This window comes from Pecten maximus, unplaced genomic scaffold (genome assembly GCF_902652985.1).
Source record: "Pecten maximus unplaced genomic scaffold, xPecMax1.1, whole genome shotgun sequence".
Taxonomy (NCBI): domain Eukaryota; kingdom Metazoa; phylum Mollusca; class Bivalvia; order Pectinida; family Pectinidae; genus Pecten; species Pecten maximus.
The window spans coordinates 44099-64328 of NW_022979904.1; the positions used below are offsets into that span (position 1 = coordinate 44099).

At 37.1% G+C, this 20230-nt stretch overlaps 1 protein-coding gene across 1 annotated transcript in view; it reads left to right on the top strand.

The window, feature by feature from the left end:
* LOC117319290 overlaps positions 1-19690 on the top strand; it is a 31262-nt gene extending 11572 nt beyond the window's left edge. Inside the window, exons 3-6 of the mRNA XM_033874121.1 lie at positions 7107-7247; positions 12452-12556; positions 13447-13572; positions 19448-19690. Of these exons, the coding sequence (XP_033730012.1) occupies positions 7107-7247; positions 12452-12556; positions 13447-13572; positions 19448-19665 (590 nt within the window). The 3' untranslated portion in view covers positions 19666-19690. The remainder of the gene's footprint in view (positions 1-7106; positions 7248-12451; positions 12557-13446; positions 13573-19447) is intronic.
* The last annotated feature ends 540 nt before the right edge of the window (positions 19691-20230 follow it).

Consider the following 20230-nt stretch of genomic DNA (forward strand, 5'->3'; position numbering starts at 1 on the left):
ACTAAATTGGGTTCAAATCCATTCATAACTGTATGACAAGTAGCGATTTAAAGGAATGTAGAGTGAAGTCAAAGCTTGGACCATAATTCTCATCATCAGAGTTGAGGTCATCCTCATCCACATTTCCACTGACATCTACGGTTAAGCTGATAGAAAAGAGAAACAAATATTAATCTTCTTGCTTGAAAGTACAAAGGATTAATACACAACATACCACAAATAAAAGACAATTCCTTTTAACAACTGCAAAGTATTCCAACTAGAGAATTCAGTGAATTGTAGTCCCGCACAAAATATGAAATAATTAAGAAATAATTAATGATGACTCGTGTATTGTTGTATATCCTGCAACAATACACGAGTCAAAGTTGATTATTTCTATTCTACCATGTACTGTTTAGTTCTGAGATCGACCTCTTTCTAATAGAAAAACAGCAAAGAAACCCCGGGAAAACCTTGTAATTTATTTCTTGAGTATTGCATTATTTGTTGATGAAATATACATATCTTTACAGGCACTACAGTACTACGATCAAGAACATCTATAATATGGCATTGATTATGAAAATTAAAAAAAAAAAAAAGCGGGATAAAGAAAAGAAAAAAAATAGAAAAAAAGGGGGCTTCCGTAGGATTCGAACTCACGTCGTGATAAAAATTTAATGAAAGACTAACCCATTAGCCCACTCGGCTATTGTAACCTTATAAAAAATAAGTGAATATTAGATATATAAAGTTGTAACAGTCGTGACTCACGAGCGTGTATTATTGGCACGAGCGTGTATTATTGGAAAATAATACATGGTTTTAAACCAATCAAAACTGGCGTTGCAAAGCAAACATGGTAGAATATGCCATTATGCACTGATGATGAATTTGTGAGTCATAGAAGGGGATATAGGTCTGAATTACCTACTTTTTATGCATAACACATATCTAACCATATAGTCCCTTTGATAAAATGAAATACAATTTACTTTCATTTTGATAAAATATGAAATAATAAGCAATTAACTTTCATAGAAACCTGCTTATAGCATAAATTGTATAACTTTTTTTATGGAACTTAATAAATATAAATTTAACATGTAGGCATTATTACCATGTATTAACAATAAAATAAATATTCCTAGTAGACTAAACCAATGTTAAAAGTAATATTAACAGAACAAAAGTAATTTGTAAAAATCTATTTATTTATATATAAATTATATTAAAAGCACCAAATTATTAATATGTATATGATATAGTCTGATTATAGACCTGGGGTAGACTCGGAGTCCACTTGGAGTGCACTCCAAGTTTACCTGGAGTCCAAACGGAGTGCACTCCAAGTCCAAATGGAGTGCACTCGGAGTGCACTTGGGTGTAACCTTTAGTCTACACTCAACTGTATAACATGAACCACGATATAGCAGACGTGATCATATGATCCATCACATGGACCACGATAAAACAAAACGAGACACACTTTCTCTCCTTAACATGATATAAACGGATAATTGTGCCGTTAATTAATTTCATGTATTGGAAAGCAATAAATTCCTTTAAAATTTATTTACAAACTTGATACCATATAACTTTAACGAAGAATTACCATACATTTCATGTGTATAGTATGTGTGAAAGTTCACGAATTAAAGCAGCTTTTTCACATTTCCCGGCAAGTTCGACTGCCTATTCTTAAAACGGAGACTTGCTGAAGATATGCTTAAATATGTATTAATTACATCGACCCTACAACAAGACACAAATATTGTGCAGGATTTATTAAAATAACAATAAGCACTGACAAAGTTAATACACAATGCACCTCTTAAGCACACATGTCATAAAATATACTGAACTGTCAAATAAATAAATCAGACATGAAAATGATTAGGTCTATGAACCTTGTCCCGTAAAACATTTACGCACTGTGTCGTACCAGTTTCCCACCTAGATAACAGAACTGGAATTCTGTTGTTCATCCATGGACTATGCACGGCCCATTTGTTTCAAAAGTCACCCCTAGCAACAAAAATAGTAACTCCCCCTGACAACTCTGAATAAGTAGCTCCATGCGTCACGGAATGGCAGACGACGCTAGGACGGTTACCGATTGGTTTAGTTTGTTTAACGTCCTATTAAAAGCCAGGGTCATTTAAGGACGTGCCAGGTTTGGAGGTCGAGTATCCGGAGTACCCGGAGAAAGACTGTTACCGAAGCCTTATTTTCACAAATAACCACGACCTTTTTTCTCTCTGAACTCAGGACCTCATGTTTAGACTACAAATGTAGTTCAAATGCGTTATCATGTAAAAACATACATGTACCTACATCGTCTGACGGAAACCTGGCATGAATAAACTTGTCCTGTAATAGGACACCAACCGCCAAATCCAAACAAACAGGCACGAGATGTCAGATACCAATTCTCCTCTGAAATCATCTAAATTTTACAATGTCTGGTATACACACCTTTGCAACTTAAATACAGAAATCTTGCCTGACTTCGCAAAGTGAGAGATAGCATTCAGTTTCCACAAAAACTCTACGAATCATCTAAAGTAACACTTTTCCTACAGACCAATTCTCGAACAGACTTAAAGAGTGTATTACTAATATTCAGTTTTAAATTCAAAATTTTAGCGCTGTACATGAATTAGCGCTCCACAAAGAGCGCGAAAAGCGCTAAAATTAAACTCCCACTAAAATAAGTACGTTTACAGTACCTTATTCTGAGGAACGGACAAAGTCACAAATCACACCTAAAACACCCTATATGCAGCTTAACAGGGAGTTTTCTTTCTCTGATTCTCTAAAGCCACAAGCATCCAGCAACCTTACAAGAACCATAAAAGCTGTGTCCGCTCTCACAGGAATGTTCACCCCTGCTAACTCATCTAGATAATTCACTTTATTATATCCCATCTCCGTAAACATGAAATATAACAACTATGACTCGTCGACATGTTTTGCGTGGTAGACCTAAGTCCCAAAGACAAAAGCGTATCAAATATCAAATGCTGATTCAAATGAGTACCAATCAAGTTTGTATATCCCGCGTTATCAGGAATGTGTCGATATGACCGTTTTATATCTCAAATATACAATAAGTACCTTTTGCCCTTTTCGATGATTGACTTAAACAAGTTATCAAATCAAGGATGAGATAAATGTCTCCCTGACCTAAATAAAATTCCTTGGACACACTATCATTAACTGTTTGTCCCTGTGGGAACCTAAAGTGAAGTATCGCCCGTCTCTGCCAGGAATCTACCTTTGATTCTGTGTTTAACGGGGACACTGCCATGTGTGAAACATATATAATAGTTTCCCTGTCTCAAGCCGAGGGGGAAGATTTTAGGTTTGACAAACACGAGGCTTGTCGAGTGTTTGGCAGCTAGAGAATCTTGCCCAGATGTTTGAGATCCCACTGTCTCATTCCCAAGGGGTCGACTTGTGAACACATAGTCACATCCACACCTTGTATTGTGTAAAAAACATAACCACACCCGCACCTTGTATTCTGAACATTGTGTCACACCCGCACCTTGTATTGTGAACACTGTCATACCCGCACCTTGTATTGTGAACACATAACCACATCCGCACCTTGTATTGTGAACACATAGTCACATCCGCACCTTGTATTGTGAACACATAACCACACTCGCACCTTGTATTGTGAACATTGTGTCACACCCGCACCTTGTATTGTGAACATTGTGTCACACCCGCACCTTGTATTGTGAACATTGTGTCATACCCGCACCTTGTATTGTGAACATTGTGTCATACCAGCACCTTGTATTGTGAACACATAACCACACCCGCACCTTGTATTGTGAACACATAACCACATCCGCACCTTGTATTGTGAACATTGTGTCACACCCGCACCTTCTATTGTGAACATTGTGTCATACCCGCGCCTTGTATTGTGAGCACATAACCACACCCGCACCTTGTATTGTGAACACATAGTCACATCCGCACCTTGTATTGTGAACACATAGTCACATCCGTACCTTGTATTGTGAACATATAGTCACACCCGCACCTTGTATTGTGAACATTGTGTCATACCCGCGCCTTGTATTGTGAACACATAGTCACATCCGCACCTTGTATTGTGAACACATAGTCACACCCGCACCTTGTATTGTGAACACATAACCACATCCGCACCTTGTATTGTGAACATTGTGTCACATCCGCACCTTGTATTGTGAACACATAACCACACTCGCACCTTGTATTGTGAACACATAACCACACTCGCACCTTGTATTGTGAACATTGTGTCACACCCGCACCTTGTATTGTGAACATTGTGTCATACCCGCACCTTGTATTGTGAACACATAACCACATCCGCACCTTGTATTGTGAACATTGTGTCACACTCGCACCTTGTATTGTGAACATTGTGTCATACCCGCACCTTGTATTGTGAACATATAGTCACATCCACACCTTGTATTGTGAACACATAACCACACCCGCACCTTGTATTGTGAACACATAACCACACTCGCACCTTGTATTGTGAACATTGTGTCATACCCGCACCTTGTATTGTGAACATTGTGTCATACCAGCACCTTGTATTGTGAACACATAGTCACATCCGTACCTTGTATTGTGAACAGTGTGTCACACCCGCACCTTCTATTGTGAACATTGTGTCATACCCGCACCTTCTATTGTGAACACATAACCACACCCGCACCTTGTATTGTGAACACATAACCACTCTCGCACCTTGTATTGTGAACATTGCGTCATACCAGCACCTTGCATTGTGAACATATAGTCACATCCGTACCTTGTATTGTGAACATATAGTCACATCCACACCTTGTATTGTGAACACATAGTCACATCCGTACCTTGTATTGTGAACATATAGTCACACCCGCACCTTGTATTGTGAACATATAGTCACTACCGTACCTTGTATTGTGAACATTGTGTCACACCCGCACCTTGTATTGTGAACACATAACCACATCCGCACCTTGTATTGTGAACATTGTGTCACACCCGCACCTTGTATTGTGAACACATAACCACATCCGCACCTTGTATTGTGAACATTGTGGCACACCCGCACCTTGTATTGTGAACATTGTGTCATACCCGCGCCTTGTATTGTGAACACATAACCACACCCGTACCTTGTATTGTGAACACATAGTCACATCCGCACCTTGTATTGTGAACATATAGTCACATCCGTACCTTGTATTGTGAACATATAGTCACACTCGCATCTTGTATTAACATTGTGTCACACCCGCACCTTGTATTGTGAACATTGTGTCATACCCGCACCTTGTATTGTGAACACATAACCACATCCGCACCTTGTATTGTGAACATTGTGTCACACCCGCACCTTGTATTGTGAACATTGTGTCATACCCGCGCCTTGTATTGTGAACATATAGTCACATCCGCACCTTGTATGGTGAACACATAACCACACTCGCACCTTGTATTGTGAACATTGTGTCATACCCGCACCTTGTATTGTGAACATATAGTCACATCCGTACCTTGTATTGTGAACATATAGTCACATCCACACCTTGTATTGTGAACACATAGTCACATCCGTACCTTGTATTGTGAACATATAGTCACACCCTCACCTTGTATTGTGAACATATAGTCACACCCGTACCTTGTATTGTGAACATATAGTCACACCCGAACCTTTATTGTGAACACATAGCCACACCCGCACCTTGTATTGTGAACACATAGTCACATCCGTACCTTGTATTGTGAACATATAGTCACACCCGAACCTTTATTGTGAACACATAGCCACACCCGCACCTTGTATTGTGAACACCATCACCTTGTATTGTGAACACCTGCACCGTGTATTGTGAACATATAGTCACACCCGAACCTTGTATTGTGAACATGTAATCACACCTACACCTTGAATTGTGAACACATCGTCATCGCTATCGGTTTGTTCCTGTCGTTGAGGATCGGCATTCAATTTCTCGTTGACTGTTGTCTAAAAGAAAATTATAAAGATTATTTATCGGTGGGATGGTGTCCGCATGTTTTTCCTGTCAACGAAAATACTATCGATAAACAGGATTCGAAGATTGTTTTGTTGTTGGTTGTTAACTGTAGATCTCCATTAACGTTATATAATATGTATAAACATTAAGAAAATCATTCGAGAACTTCGCTAATTGCCCCGGGAAAAAATGGGCCCAGTTCTTAGTACTGATAAAATGTATACTTTGAAAGTTATTTATATGTAGACTTAACGTAGAACTATTGTGAGGATGGTATTGATTTTCATCCGTGATATTTTGTCTACAAAAATAGATAAATACTAAAATCAATAATCTGAATCAGGCGATGAATGAAATAAAAAAAAATATGTAAATCATCACTCGCTCTGTTTAGAACATCGTGATGTGCTTTTGTTTGAAGAGCACTAAGGCAGCACCATCTCGTACATGTACACTGAAACACTCGATCACTCAGGTGTATTGTGTGATGTCATTTCTCCTACCATTTGTCGTCGGATGGGCAGCAGTCATCATATTCTTTCTTAGTTCATTGTGGTCATATTTCACGTAGGCGACCGATCTTACGTGGGAAGTTATAGGGGTCACCTCGGGTACTACGACATTCTCCCAACAATGAGACCCCTAACATGCTCCCATCCGGGCCAATAACAGTGATTTATATATTTTCTATAGAAATTATCGTTGCCCGGGTGTAAAATTCCTCGACGCCCAGGTGTAAGCACCGGCGCCCGGTCAGTACGATTGAACCCGGTGATGATTGTAAAATAAATATAAAAGGTTACATTTTTAATACCCGCATATTACATTGTAATATCCTTGCATATTATATATGACCGTTCGTTTAATATTTGTTTAGATCATCCAGATGATTAATGTATAGTTTCAGTAATGCAAAATTGTTAAGTTGCAAATTTTGAAATATATATCAAAAGATTTTTTTTGGTGCGGATACTATCAAAGCGGTTTCGTTCTCTACTTAGAACCTTAAACTTTAATTGTTTGGATGGCGTATTTGTTGTGTGTTGATAAGATATACTTTCATTCCATTTCTAGGTGAATCTGGTTGGGATGGGCCCATGCACCTGAACCCTGACGATGCCAAATCGGGTCACGTCCGCGTGAGGGCATGGAGGGCGTGGGATTTCCCTAGACCTGATTTCTACCATCCGTGGACGGAGCTTAATGTTCTAAACAGTAAGTCCTGGTCTACAGATATTAAGACCTTGAGTTCCTGAACAGCTACCGCTATTAATTTCATGGACAAATCCGGCCTGGTGAATATCTAGATCAAGTTCAAGATTCAGTTTCATAAACTTTCCTTAAAATAAGGAAGTTTCTTAATGTCATAAAGCAGACAGATTGTATATGCAGCTGTTAAATATTTCCTAATGTCACTTATGTGTCGTTGTTTAAGCAGGCTATGTGTGTCATCCATCATATAGGTAAATCACAATATTCCCTCTAGTGATCTGTAACTAATATTGACAAATTAGACCTTTAATCATCATTGTAGTTACCGTTGTATGTAATATGTTCATCATTTGCTTTGGTGTCTTCATCATGAAACATTGCGACTAAACCCGTACAGTTTTGTCACACGAATTACTCATAAAAGCTCTTGGTCTTTGAAATAAATCCGACCAATATTATCACCAGTTGAAGATAATAAACCTCGACCAATATCATCACCAGTTGTAGATGATTAAACCCGACCAATATAATCACCAGTTGTAGATAATTAACCTCGACCAATATCACCACCAGTTGTAGATAATAAACCCGACCAATATTATCACCAGTTGTAGATAATAAACCCGACCAATATCATCACCAGTTGTAGATAATTAACCAGACCAATATCACCACCAGTTGTAGATAATTAACCCGACCAATATAATCACCAGTTGTAGATAATTAACCCGACCAATATCATCACAGTTGTAGATAATTAACCCGACCAATATCATCATCAGTTGTAGATAATTAACCCGACCAATATCATCACCAGTTGTAGATAATTAACCCCGACCAATATCATCACCAGTTGTAGATAATTAACCCGACCAATATCACCACCAGTTGTAGATAATTAACCCCGACAAATATCATCACCAGTTGTAGATAATTAACCCCGACCAATATCATCATCAGTTGTAGATAATTAACCCCGACCAATATCATCACCAGTTGTAGATAATTAACCCGACCAATATCATCACCAATTGTAGATAATTAACCCCGACCAATATCATCATCAGTTGTAGATAATTAACCCGACCAATATCATCATCAGTTGTAGATAATTAACCCGACCAATATTATCATCAGTTGTAGATAATTAACCCCGACCAATATCATCATCAGTTGTAGATAATTAACCCGGCCAATATCATCATTAGTTGTAGATAATTAACCCCGACCAATATCATCATTAGTTGTAGATAATTAACCCGACCAATATCACAACAGTTGTAGATAATTAACCTGACCAATATCATCACCAGTTGTAGATAATTAATCTGACCAATATCATCACCAGTTGTAGATAATTAACCCGACCAATATCATCATCAGTTGTAGATAATTAACCCGACCAATATCACAACAGTTGTAGATAATTAACCTGACCAATATCATCACCAGTTGTAGATAATTAACCTGACCAATATCATCACCAGTTGTAGATAATTAACCCGACCAATATTATCATCAGTTGTAGATAATTAACCTGACCAATATCATCACCAGTTGTAGATAATTAACCCGACCAATATCATCATCAGTTGTCGATAATTAACCCGACCAATATCATCACAAGTTGTAGATAATTAACCCGACCAATATCACCATCAGTTGTCGATAATTAACCCGACCAATATCATCATCAGTTGTAGATAATTAACCCGACCAATATCATCATCAGTTGTAGATAATTAACCTGACCAATATCATCACCAGTTGTAGATAATTAACCTGACCAATATCATCACCCGTTGTAGATAATTAACCCGACCAATATCATCATCAGTTGTAGATAATTAACCCGACCAATATCACAACAGTTGTAGATAATTAACCTGACCAATATCATCACCAGTTGTAGATAATTAACCTGACCAATATCATCATCAGTTGTAGATAATTAACCCGACCAATATTATCACCAGTTGTAGATAATTAACCCGACCAATATCATCATCAGTTGTAGATAATTAACCGGACCAATATCATCATCAGTTGTAGATAATTAACCTCGACCAATATCATCATCAGTTGTAGATAATTAACCCCGACCAATATCATCATCAGTTGTAGACAATTAACCCGACCAATATTATCATCAGTTGTAGATAATTAACCCCGACCAATATCATCATCAGTTGTAGATAATTAACCCGACCAATATCATCATCAGTTGTAGATAATTAACCCGACCAATATTATCACCAGTTGTAGATAATTAACCTCGACCAATATCATCATCAGTTGTAGATAATTAACCCCGACCAATATCATCACCAGTTGTAGATAATTAACCCCGACCAATATTATCATCAGTTGTAGATAATTAACCTGACCAATATCATCACCAGTTGTAGATAATTAACCCGACCAATATCATCATCAGTTGTCGATAATTAACCCGACCAATATCATCACAAGTTGTAGATAATTAACCCGACCAATATCATCATCAGTTGTCGATAATTAACCCGACCAATATCATCATCAGTTGTAGATAATTAACCCAACCAATATCATCATCAGTTGTCGATAATTAACCTGACCAATATCATCACCAGTTGTAGATAATTAACCTGACCAATATCATCATCAGTTGTAGATAATTAACCTGACCAATATCACAACAGTTGTAGATAATTAACCTGACCAATATCATCACCAGTTGTAGATAATTAACCTGACCAATATCATCATCAGTTGTAGATAATTAACCCGACCAATATTATCACCAGTTGTAGATAATTAACCCGACCAATATCATCATCAGTTGTAGATAATTAACCGGACCAATATCATCATCAGTTGTAGATAATTAACCTCGACCAATATCATCATCAGTTGTAGATAATTAACCCCGACCAATATCATCATCAGTTGTAGACAATTAACCCGACCAATATTATCATCAGTTGTAGATAATTAACCCCGACCAATATCATCATCAGTTGTAGATAATTAACCCGACCAATATTATCACCAGTTGTAGATAATTAACCCGACCAATATCATCACCAGTTGTAGATAATAAACCCGACCAATATCACCACCAGTTGTAGATAATAAACCCGACCAATATCATCACCAGTTGTAGATAATTAACCCGACCAATATCACCACCAGTTGTAGATAATAAACCCGACCAATATCATCACCAGTTGTAGATAATTAACCCGACCAATATCATCACCAGTTGTAGATAATAAACCCGACCAATATCATCACCCGTTGTAGATAATTAACCCGACCAATATCATCACCAGTTGTAGATAATAAACCCGACCAATATCATCACCAGTTGTAGATAATTAACCTCGACCAATATCATCATCAGTTGTAGACAATTAACCCGACCAATATCACCACCAGTTATAGATAATAAACCCGACCAATATCACCACCAGTTGTAGATAATAAACCCGACCAATATTATCACCAGTTGTAGATAATTAACCCGACCAATATCATCATCAGTTGTAGATAATTAACCCGACCAATATCATCATCAGTTGTAGATAATTAACCTCGACCAATATCATCATCAGTTGTAGATAATTAACCCGACCAATATCATCACCAGTTGTAGATAATTAACCTCGACCAATATCATCACCAGTTGTAGATAATTAACCCCGACCAATATTATCACCAGTTGTAGATAATTAACCCGACCAATATCATCACCAGTTGTAAATAATAAACCCGACCAATATCATCACAGGTTGTAGATAATTAACCCGACCAATATCGTCATCAGTTGTAGATAATTAACCCGACCAATATCACCACCAGTTGTAGATAATTAACCCGACCAATATCATCATCAGTTGTAGATAATTAACCCGACCAATATTATCACCAGTTGTAGATAATTAACCCGACCAATATCATCATCAGTTATAGATAATTAACCCCGACCAATATCATCATCAGTTGTAGATAATTAACCCGACCAATATCATCATTAGTTGTAGATAATTAACCTCGACCAATATCATCATCAGTTGTAGATAATTATCCCGACCAATATTATCACCAGTTGTAGATAATTAACCCGACCAATATCACCACCAGTTGTAGATAATTAACCCGACCAATATCATCACCAGTTGTAGATAATTAACCCCGACCAATATCATCATCAGTTGTAGATAATTAACCCCGACCAATATCATCACCATTGGTAGATAATTAACCCCGACCAATATCATCACCAGTTGTAGATAATTAACCCGACCAATATCATCACCAGTTGTAGATAATTAACCCCGACCAATATCATCATCAGTTGTAGATAATTAACCCGACCAATATCATCACCAGTTGTAGATAATTAACCCGACCAATATCATCACCAGTTGTAGTTTATAAACCAGAACTGTAATAACCTAAATACAAAAATACTTGTCCCTGCTTATTTGTTTAAGTTAGGTTTAAACCTATTTTTCAAAATCGGTTTTTTTCAACGCCTTTAATAATTTGAAGATGTTTTTGCTGTAGTCCACGTGCGGCTAATTAACCTATTCGAAACATTTGGTGTCACCAAAGGAAGGCAATTACATCAGCATGGTTTCCAAATCAATAATCACTGATGGCAATGAACTGACAAGTGGAACAATTCCTTTTCATGAATGCAATTGCCAGTCGATAATATCTGTTTACCTGAGTGACATACAATCGTAGCCGCATCCGAACTCAATCATATTGGTCCGGGACTTGGTGACGGTGAAATGCTGTTTTCAAGCATCTTATCTTCATTCAGTTTCTTCCTGAAATAAATCCATAACTTATTTTCGAGATCGGTTTATTTTTCAGAGTGTTTAAATACCTTCTGTCTGTGAGTAAATAAGCAATAAGAACTAATTGTTTGACCCAGTCTTTGCTTTAATTGTTTGCCATGACAACATAACATATTTTTTGTTTCAATATGAATAATCAATGCTTTATCAGAGAGTCTTTATGTGAATTCCTGTTGGCCTTGCAGATTACCTAATTGGCTAGAACTTCCGGCAATTTTCCAGACTCCCAATCCTGACTATTGGATTTTTTCCTGTCACAACTAGACATAAAACGATACTACATCATTAAGCATTTTTTAATCTGAAACCAATGATGCTGACCAACTATAATTTTGTCAAAATGTTGTGTATTTGTAGATAATTTGAGTTTCCACGAGATACAACACAACCTTGGTAAATATCCTGATTACGTCATCGTGCAGATTAACGGCAGCAGGTCCGGTATGACAGGAGAAGCCATAGGTAAATTGATTGCTTATTGTGTAAGGTTGCTGACATTTTTATATCAATTACAAAAAGATTTATGTATTTATCAAGCTATTTCTACATAGTTTCCTGTTATTTCACTAGTACAATGTATCCTTCAACGTTTTTCATTGACTGCGTCAGTCAAAAATTGCTTGTGACCGTTTGATTTTGCCCTCTACATTTCGACTTCAGAAATTACCAAAATCCAAGTTCCTGAGTTATGTAACACATATCTTAAATTTTTTTGATTTTATATGAGATTTATGAAACTCAAAGTTTTTTGTTTTTGCTCGCTAAAGGCACTTGCAAAATAACAAGAGGCCCATGAGTTTTGATAGAATTCAGCCTATTTGGCTCCTGTGACCTTGGTGTCATCCATTTATACACTTGGTATACACTATAAACTTGGTAGCTCGTTATCTCAGCATGCTAAAGGCCTACTATTTGGTCTCAGGGCCTTTTGGTTATCAAGAGGAAGTCCTTTACATTTTTTAGTATATTGACCCATATTACCTTGAATGAAGGACAATGTTATCCATTTGAACAAACTTGGAAGCGCTTCATCCCAGCATGTTAAGACCTAATATTGGGTCTCTGGGCCTTTTGGATATCAAGAAGAAGTCATTTGAACATTTTAGCATATTTGACCCATGTGACCTTGAATTATGACATTGAATGAGGATCAAGATCATCCATTTATACACACCTGGTATCTCTTCATCACAGCATACTAAAAACCTATTATTCAGTCTCTTGGCCTTTTTGGTGGTAGGGCAGGTGACCACACTTCCGATCTGGGAAAAGCCCGATCGCCTAGGTGAAAGACAACTGTGCTACCCGACCACTCCTACAAGTATGTACGTTTGGACTCTCTGTCTTTTTAGGTTCCATCAGTGTACAAAAACAGCTTCATGGTTTTATGGTGGTAGGAGGTGTAATGTTTGGTTACTCTGACACAGCCATACGGGTCTGGACTCCAGTCTACTTACCACTAACCACCTCACATACAGGTAAGTACCTACACAAGGTATAGATCTGACAATTAGTGTCTACAGGTAAATATATACACCTGTGTATGGACCTGATGGCTAGTATCTAAGGTAAATATATACACCTGTGTATGGACCTGATAGTTAGTGTCTACAGGTAAATATATACACCTGTGTATGGACCTGATAGTTACTGTCTACAGTTAAATATATACACCTGTGTATGGACCTGATAGTTACTGTCTACAGGTAAATATATACACCTGTGTATGGACCTGATAGTTAGTGTCTACAGGTAAATATATACACCTGTGTGTGGACCTGATAGTTAGTGTCTACAGGTAAATATATACACCTGTGTATGGACCTGATAGTTAGTGTCTACAGGTAAATATATACACCTGTGTATGGACCTGATAGTTACTGTCTACAGGTAATGTATATACACCTGTGTGTGGACCTGATAGTTAGTGTCTACAGGTAAATATATACACCTGTGTATGGACCTGATAGTTAGCGTGTACAGGTAAATATATACACCTGTGTATGGACCTGATAGTTAGTGTCTACAGGTAAATATATACACCTGTGTATGAGCCTGATAGTTAGTGTCTACAGGTAAATATATACACCTGTGTATGGACCTGATAGTTACTGTCTACAGGTAAATATATACACCTGTGTATGAGCCTGATAGTTAGTGTCTACAGGTAAATATATACACCTGTGTATGGACCTGATAGTTAGTGTCTACAGGTAAATATATACACCTGTGTATGAGCCTGATAGTTACTGTCTACAGGTCAATATATACACCTGTGTATGGACCTGATAGTTACTGTCTACAGGTAAATATATACACCTGTGTATGAGCCTGATAGTTAGTGTCTACAGGTAAATATATACACCTGTGTATGGACCTGATAGTTAGTGTCTACAGGTAAATATATACACCTGTGTATGGACCTGATAGTTAGTGTCTACAGGTAAATATATACACCTGTGTATGGACCTGATAGTTACTGTCTACAGGTAAATATATACACCTGTGTATGGACCTGATAGTTACTGTCTACAGGTAAATATATACACCTGTGTATGGACCTGATAGTTAGTGTCTACAGGTAAATATATACACCTGTGTATGGACCTGATAGTTAGTGTCTACAGGTAAATATATACACCTGTGTATGGACCTGATAGTTAGTGTCTACAGGTAAATATATACACCTGTGTATGGACCTGATAGTTACTGTCTACAGGTAAATATATACACCTGTGTATGGACCTGATAGTTAGTGTCTACAGGTAAATATATACACCTGTGTATGGACCTGATAGTTAGTGTCTACAGGTAAATATATACACCTGTGTATGAGCCTGATAGTTAGTGTCTACAGGTAAATATATACACCTGTGTATGAGCCTGATAGTTAGTGTCTACAGGTAAATATATACACCTGTGTATGGACCTGATAGTTAGTGTCTACAGGTAAATATATACACCTGTGTATGGACCTGATAGTTAGTGTCTACAGGTAAATATATACACCTGTGTATGGACCTGATAGTTAGTGTCTACAGGTAAATATATACACCTGTGTATGGACCTGATAGTTAGTGTCTACAGGTAAATATATACACCTGTGTATGGACCTGATAGTTAGTGTCTACAGGTAAATATATACACCTGTGTATGGACCTGATAGTTAGTGTCTACAGGTAAATATATACACCTGTGTATGGACCTGATAGTTAGTGTCTACAGGTAAATATATACACCTGTGTATGGACCTGATAGTTAGTGTCTACAGGTAAATATATACACCTGTGTATGGACCTGATAGTTAGTGTCTACAGGTAAATATATACACCTGTGTATGGACCTGATAGTTAGTGTCTACAGGTAAATATATACACCTGTGTATGGACCTGATAGTTAGTGTCTACAGGTAAATATATACACCTGTGTATGGACCTGATAGTTAGTGTCTACAGGTAAATATATACACCTGTGTATGGACCTGATAGTTAGTGTCTACAGGTAAATATATACACCTGTGTATGGACCTGATAGTTAGTGTCTACAGGTAAATATATACACCTGTGTATGGACCTGATAGTTACTGTCTACAGGTAAATATATACACCTGTGTATGAGCCTGATAGTTAGTGTCTACAGGTAAATATATACACCTGTGTATGGACCTGATAGTTACTGTCTACAGGTAAATATATACACCTGTGTATGAGCCTGATAGTTAGTGTCTACAGGTAAATATATACACCTGTGTATGGACCTGATAGTTAGTGTCTACAGGTAAATATATACACCTGTGTATGAGCCTGATAGTTACTGTCTACAGGTAAATATATACACCTGTGTATGGACCTGATAGTTACTGTCTACAGGTAAATATATACACCTGTGTATGAGGCTGATAGTTAGTGTCTACAGGTAAATATATACACCTGTGTATGGACCTGATAGTTAGTGTCTACAGGTAAATATATACACCTGTGTATGAGCCTGATAGTTAGTGTCTACAGGTAAATATATACACCTGTGTATGGACCTGATAGTTAGTGTCTACAGGTAAATATATACACCTGTGTATGAGCCTGATAGTTACTGTCTACAGGTAAATATATACACCTGTGTATGGACCTGATAGTTACTGTCTACAGGTAAATATATACACCTGTGTATGAGCCTGATAGTTACTGTCTACAGGTAAATATATACACCTGTGTATGGACCTGATAGTTAGTGTCTACAGGTAAATATATACACCTGTGTATGAGCCTGATAGTTAGTGTCTACAGGTAAATATATACACCTATGTATGGACCTGATAGTTAGTGTCTACAGGTAAATATATACACCTGTGTATGAGCCTGATAGTTAGTGTCTACAGGTAAATATATACACCTGTGTATGGACCTGATAGTTACTGTCTACAGGTAAATATATACACCTGTGTATGGACCTGATAGTTAGTGTCTACAGGTAAATATATACACCTGTGTATGAGCCTGATAGTTAGTGTCTACAGGTAAATATATACACCTGTGTATGGACCTGATAGTTACTGTCTACAGGTAAATATATACACCTGTGTATGGACCTGATAGTTAGTGTCTACAGGTAAATATATACACCTGTGTATGAGCCTGATAGTTAGTGTCTACAGGTAAATATATACACCTGTGTATGAGCCTGATAGTTAGTGTCTACAGGTAAATATATACACCTGTGTATGGACCTGATAGTTAGTGTCTACAGGTAAATATATACACCTGTGTATGAGCCTGATAGTTAGTGTCTACAGGTAAATATATACACCTGTGTGTGGACCTGATAGTTAGTGTCTACAGGTAAATATATACACCTGTGTATGGACCTGATAGTTAGTGTCTACAGGTAAATATATACACCTGTGTATCGACCTGATAGTTACTGTCTACAGGTAAATATATACACCTGTGTATGGACCTGATAGTTAGTGTCTACAGGTAAATATATACACCTGTGTATGGACCTGATAGTTAGTGTCTACAGGTAAATATATACACCTGTGTATGGACCTGATAGTTAGTGTCTACAGGTAAATATATACACCTGTGTATGAGCCTGATAGTTAGTGTCTACAGGTAAATATATACACCTGTGTATGGACCTGATAGTTACTGTCTACAGGTAATGTATATACACCTGTGTATGGACCTGATAGTTAGTGTCTACAGGTAAATATATACACCTGTGTATGGACCTGATAGTTAGTGTCTACAGGTAAATATATACACCTGTGTATGGACCTGATAGTTAGTGTCTACAGGTAAATATATACACCTGTGTATGAGCCTGATAGTTAGTGTCTACAGGTAAATATATACACCTGTGTATGGACCTGACAATTAGTGTCTACAGGTAAATATATACACCTGTGTATGAGCCTGATAGTTAGTGTCTACAGGTAAATATATACACCTGTGTATGGACCTGATAGTTACTGTCTACAGGTAAATATATACACCTGTGTATGAGCCTGATAGTTAGTGTCTACAGGTAAATATATACACCTGTGTATGAACCTGATAGTTACTGTCTACAGGTAAATATATACACCTGTGTATGGACCTGATAGTTACTGTCTACAGGTAAATATATACACCTGTGTATGGACCTGATAGTTACTGTCTACAGGTAAATATATACACCTGTGTATGGACCTGATAGTTAGTGTCTACAGGTAAATATATACACCTGTGTATGGACCTGATAGTTAGTGTCTACAGGTAAATATATACACCTGTGTATGGACCTGATAGTTACTGTCTACAGGTAAATATATACACCTGTGTATGGACCTGATAGTTACTGTCTACAGGTAATGTATATACACCTGTGTATGGACCTGATAGTTAGTGTCTACAGGTAAATATATACACCTGTGTATGGACCTGATAGTTAGTGTCTACAGGTAAATATATACACCTGTGTATGGACCTGATAGTTAGTGTCTACAGGTAAATATATACACCTGTGTATGGACCTGATAGTTACTGTCTACAGGTAAATATATACACCTGTGTATGGACCTGATAGTTACTGTCTACAGGTAATGTATATACACCTGTGTATGAGCCTGATAGTTAGTGTCTACAGGTAAATATATACACCTGTGTATGGACCTGATAGTTACTGTCTACAGGTAATGTATATACACCTGTGTATGGACCTGATAGTTAGTGTCTACAGGTAAATATATACACCTGTGTATGGACCTGATAGTTAGTGTCTACAGGTAAATATATACACCTGTGTATGGACCTGATAGTTAGTGTCTACAGGTAAATATATACACCTGTGTATGGACCTGATAGTTACTGTCTACAGGTAATGTATATACACCTGTGTATGGACCTGATAGTTAGTGTCTACAGGTAAATATATACACCTGTGTATGGACCTGATAGTTAGTGTCTACAGGTAAATATATACACCTGTGTATGAGCCTGATAGTTAGTGTCTACAGGTAAATATATACACCTGTGTATGAGCCTGATAGTTAGTGTCTACAGGTAAATATATACACCTGTGTATGGACCTGACAATTAGTGTCTACAGGTAAATATATACACCTGTGTATGAGCCTGATAGTTAGTGTCTACAGGTAAATATATACACCTGTGTATGGACCTGATAGTTACTGTCTACAGGTAAATATATACACCTGTGTATGGACCTGATAGTTACTGTCTACAGGTAAATATATACACCTGTGTATGGACCTGATAGTTACTGTCTACAGGTAAATATATACACCTGTGTATGGACCTGATAGTTACTGTCTACAGGTAAATATATACACCTGTGTATGAGCCTGATAGTTACTGTCTACAGGTAAATATATACACCTGTGTATGGACCTGATAGTTACTGTCTACAGGTAAATATATACACCTGTGTATGGACCTGACAATTAGTGTCTACAGGTAAATATATACACCTGTGTATGGACCTGATAGTTAGTGTCTACAGGTAAATATATACACCTGTGTATGGACCTGATAGTTAGTGTCTACAGGTAAATATATACACCTGTGTATGGACCATGATAGTTAGTGTCTACAGGTAAATACATATACACCTGTGTATGGACCTGATAGTTACTGTCTACAGGTAATGTATATACACCTGTGTATGGACCTGATAGTTAGTGTCTACAGGTAAATATATACACCTGTGTATGAGCCTGATAGTTAGTGTCTACAGGTAAATATGTACATGTAATCAGAAATATTTGTATGTAGGGATACTTGAACATGTTAGCTGAATATTTGTTTCATTGTGTACAGATTTCTTACCCTATAATATTGTTTAAATCTACAGTAAACCTTATAAGTACGTCTGATGGATGGGCAGTCAGTGTAAACGACTGGATATACGATGGTCAAGGACACATGAGGATATTCGCCTGGACGTTTGATGACCTTCCTCTCGCTGTTATCTCAGACTCAGCAGCAAGTTTTGATTTCACCAAGAGTGTTTCAACGAATGGTATACTTAATCTAGACACGACACTGGAGCAAGTCGAGGGAAGTTATTAAATAACTGTTTGATTTCTTGATTAATTTGTTTTGTAAAAATGCCCAGCGTAAATATTTTATACAAACAAAATATATATCACTTATTGACACATCATGCTCTGTTCTATATTGACCTTTTTCTAAAACACATACGTTTGCCCAGAGAGTAACATGGAATTTTATTTTGACATATTATATAATTATAACGATAAACGATATACCTCTATATCAATAGTAAAAACCATAAAATATATATATAGAAATATGAATTATTAAAGTGTAATCGCTATTTACAACGTACATATATGTATAAAGAGTCATCAAACGTAAAAGCCCACATCAAACGTACGAAAGATAATAAACGTACCTACTATGTATAACTTACAATCCATCAATAACGTGCGCACGTGCGCAAAATAGAAACAGTATAGAATGCAAAAGACAAACGCAAAAGCAGTAACATAATTCACAACCGTTTCTCTCTTTCAATGAATATCCGTTTAATATAAAAAGGTAAGGTATGTATAAAGTGAAGATATAGCAAATATCTTTTAAATTGATCAAACCATGATGTATCCAGGCTACA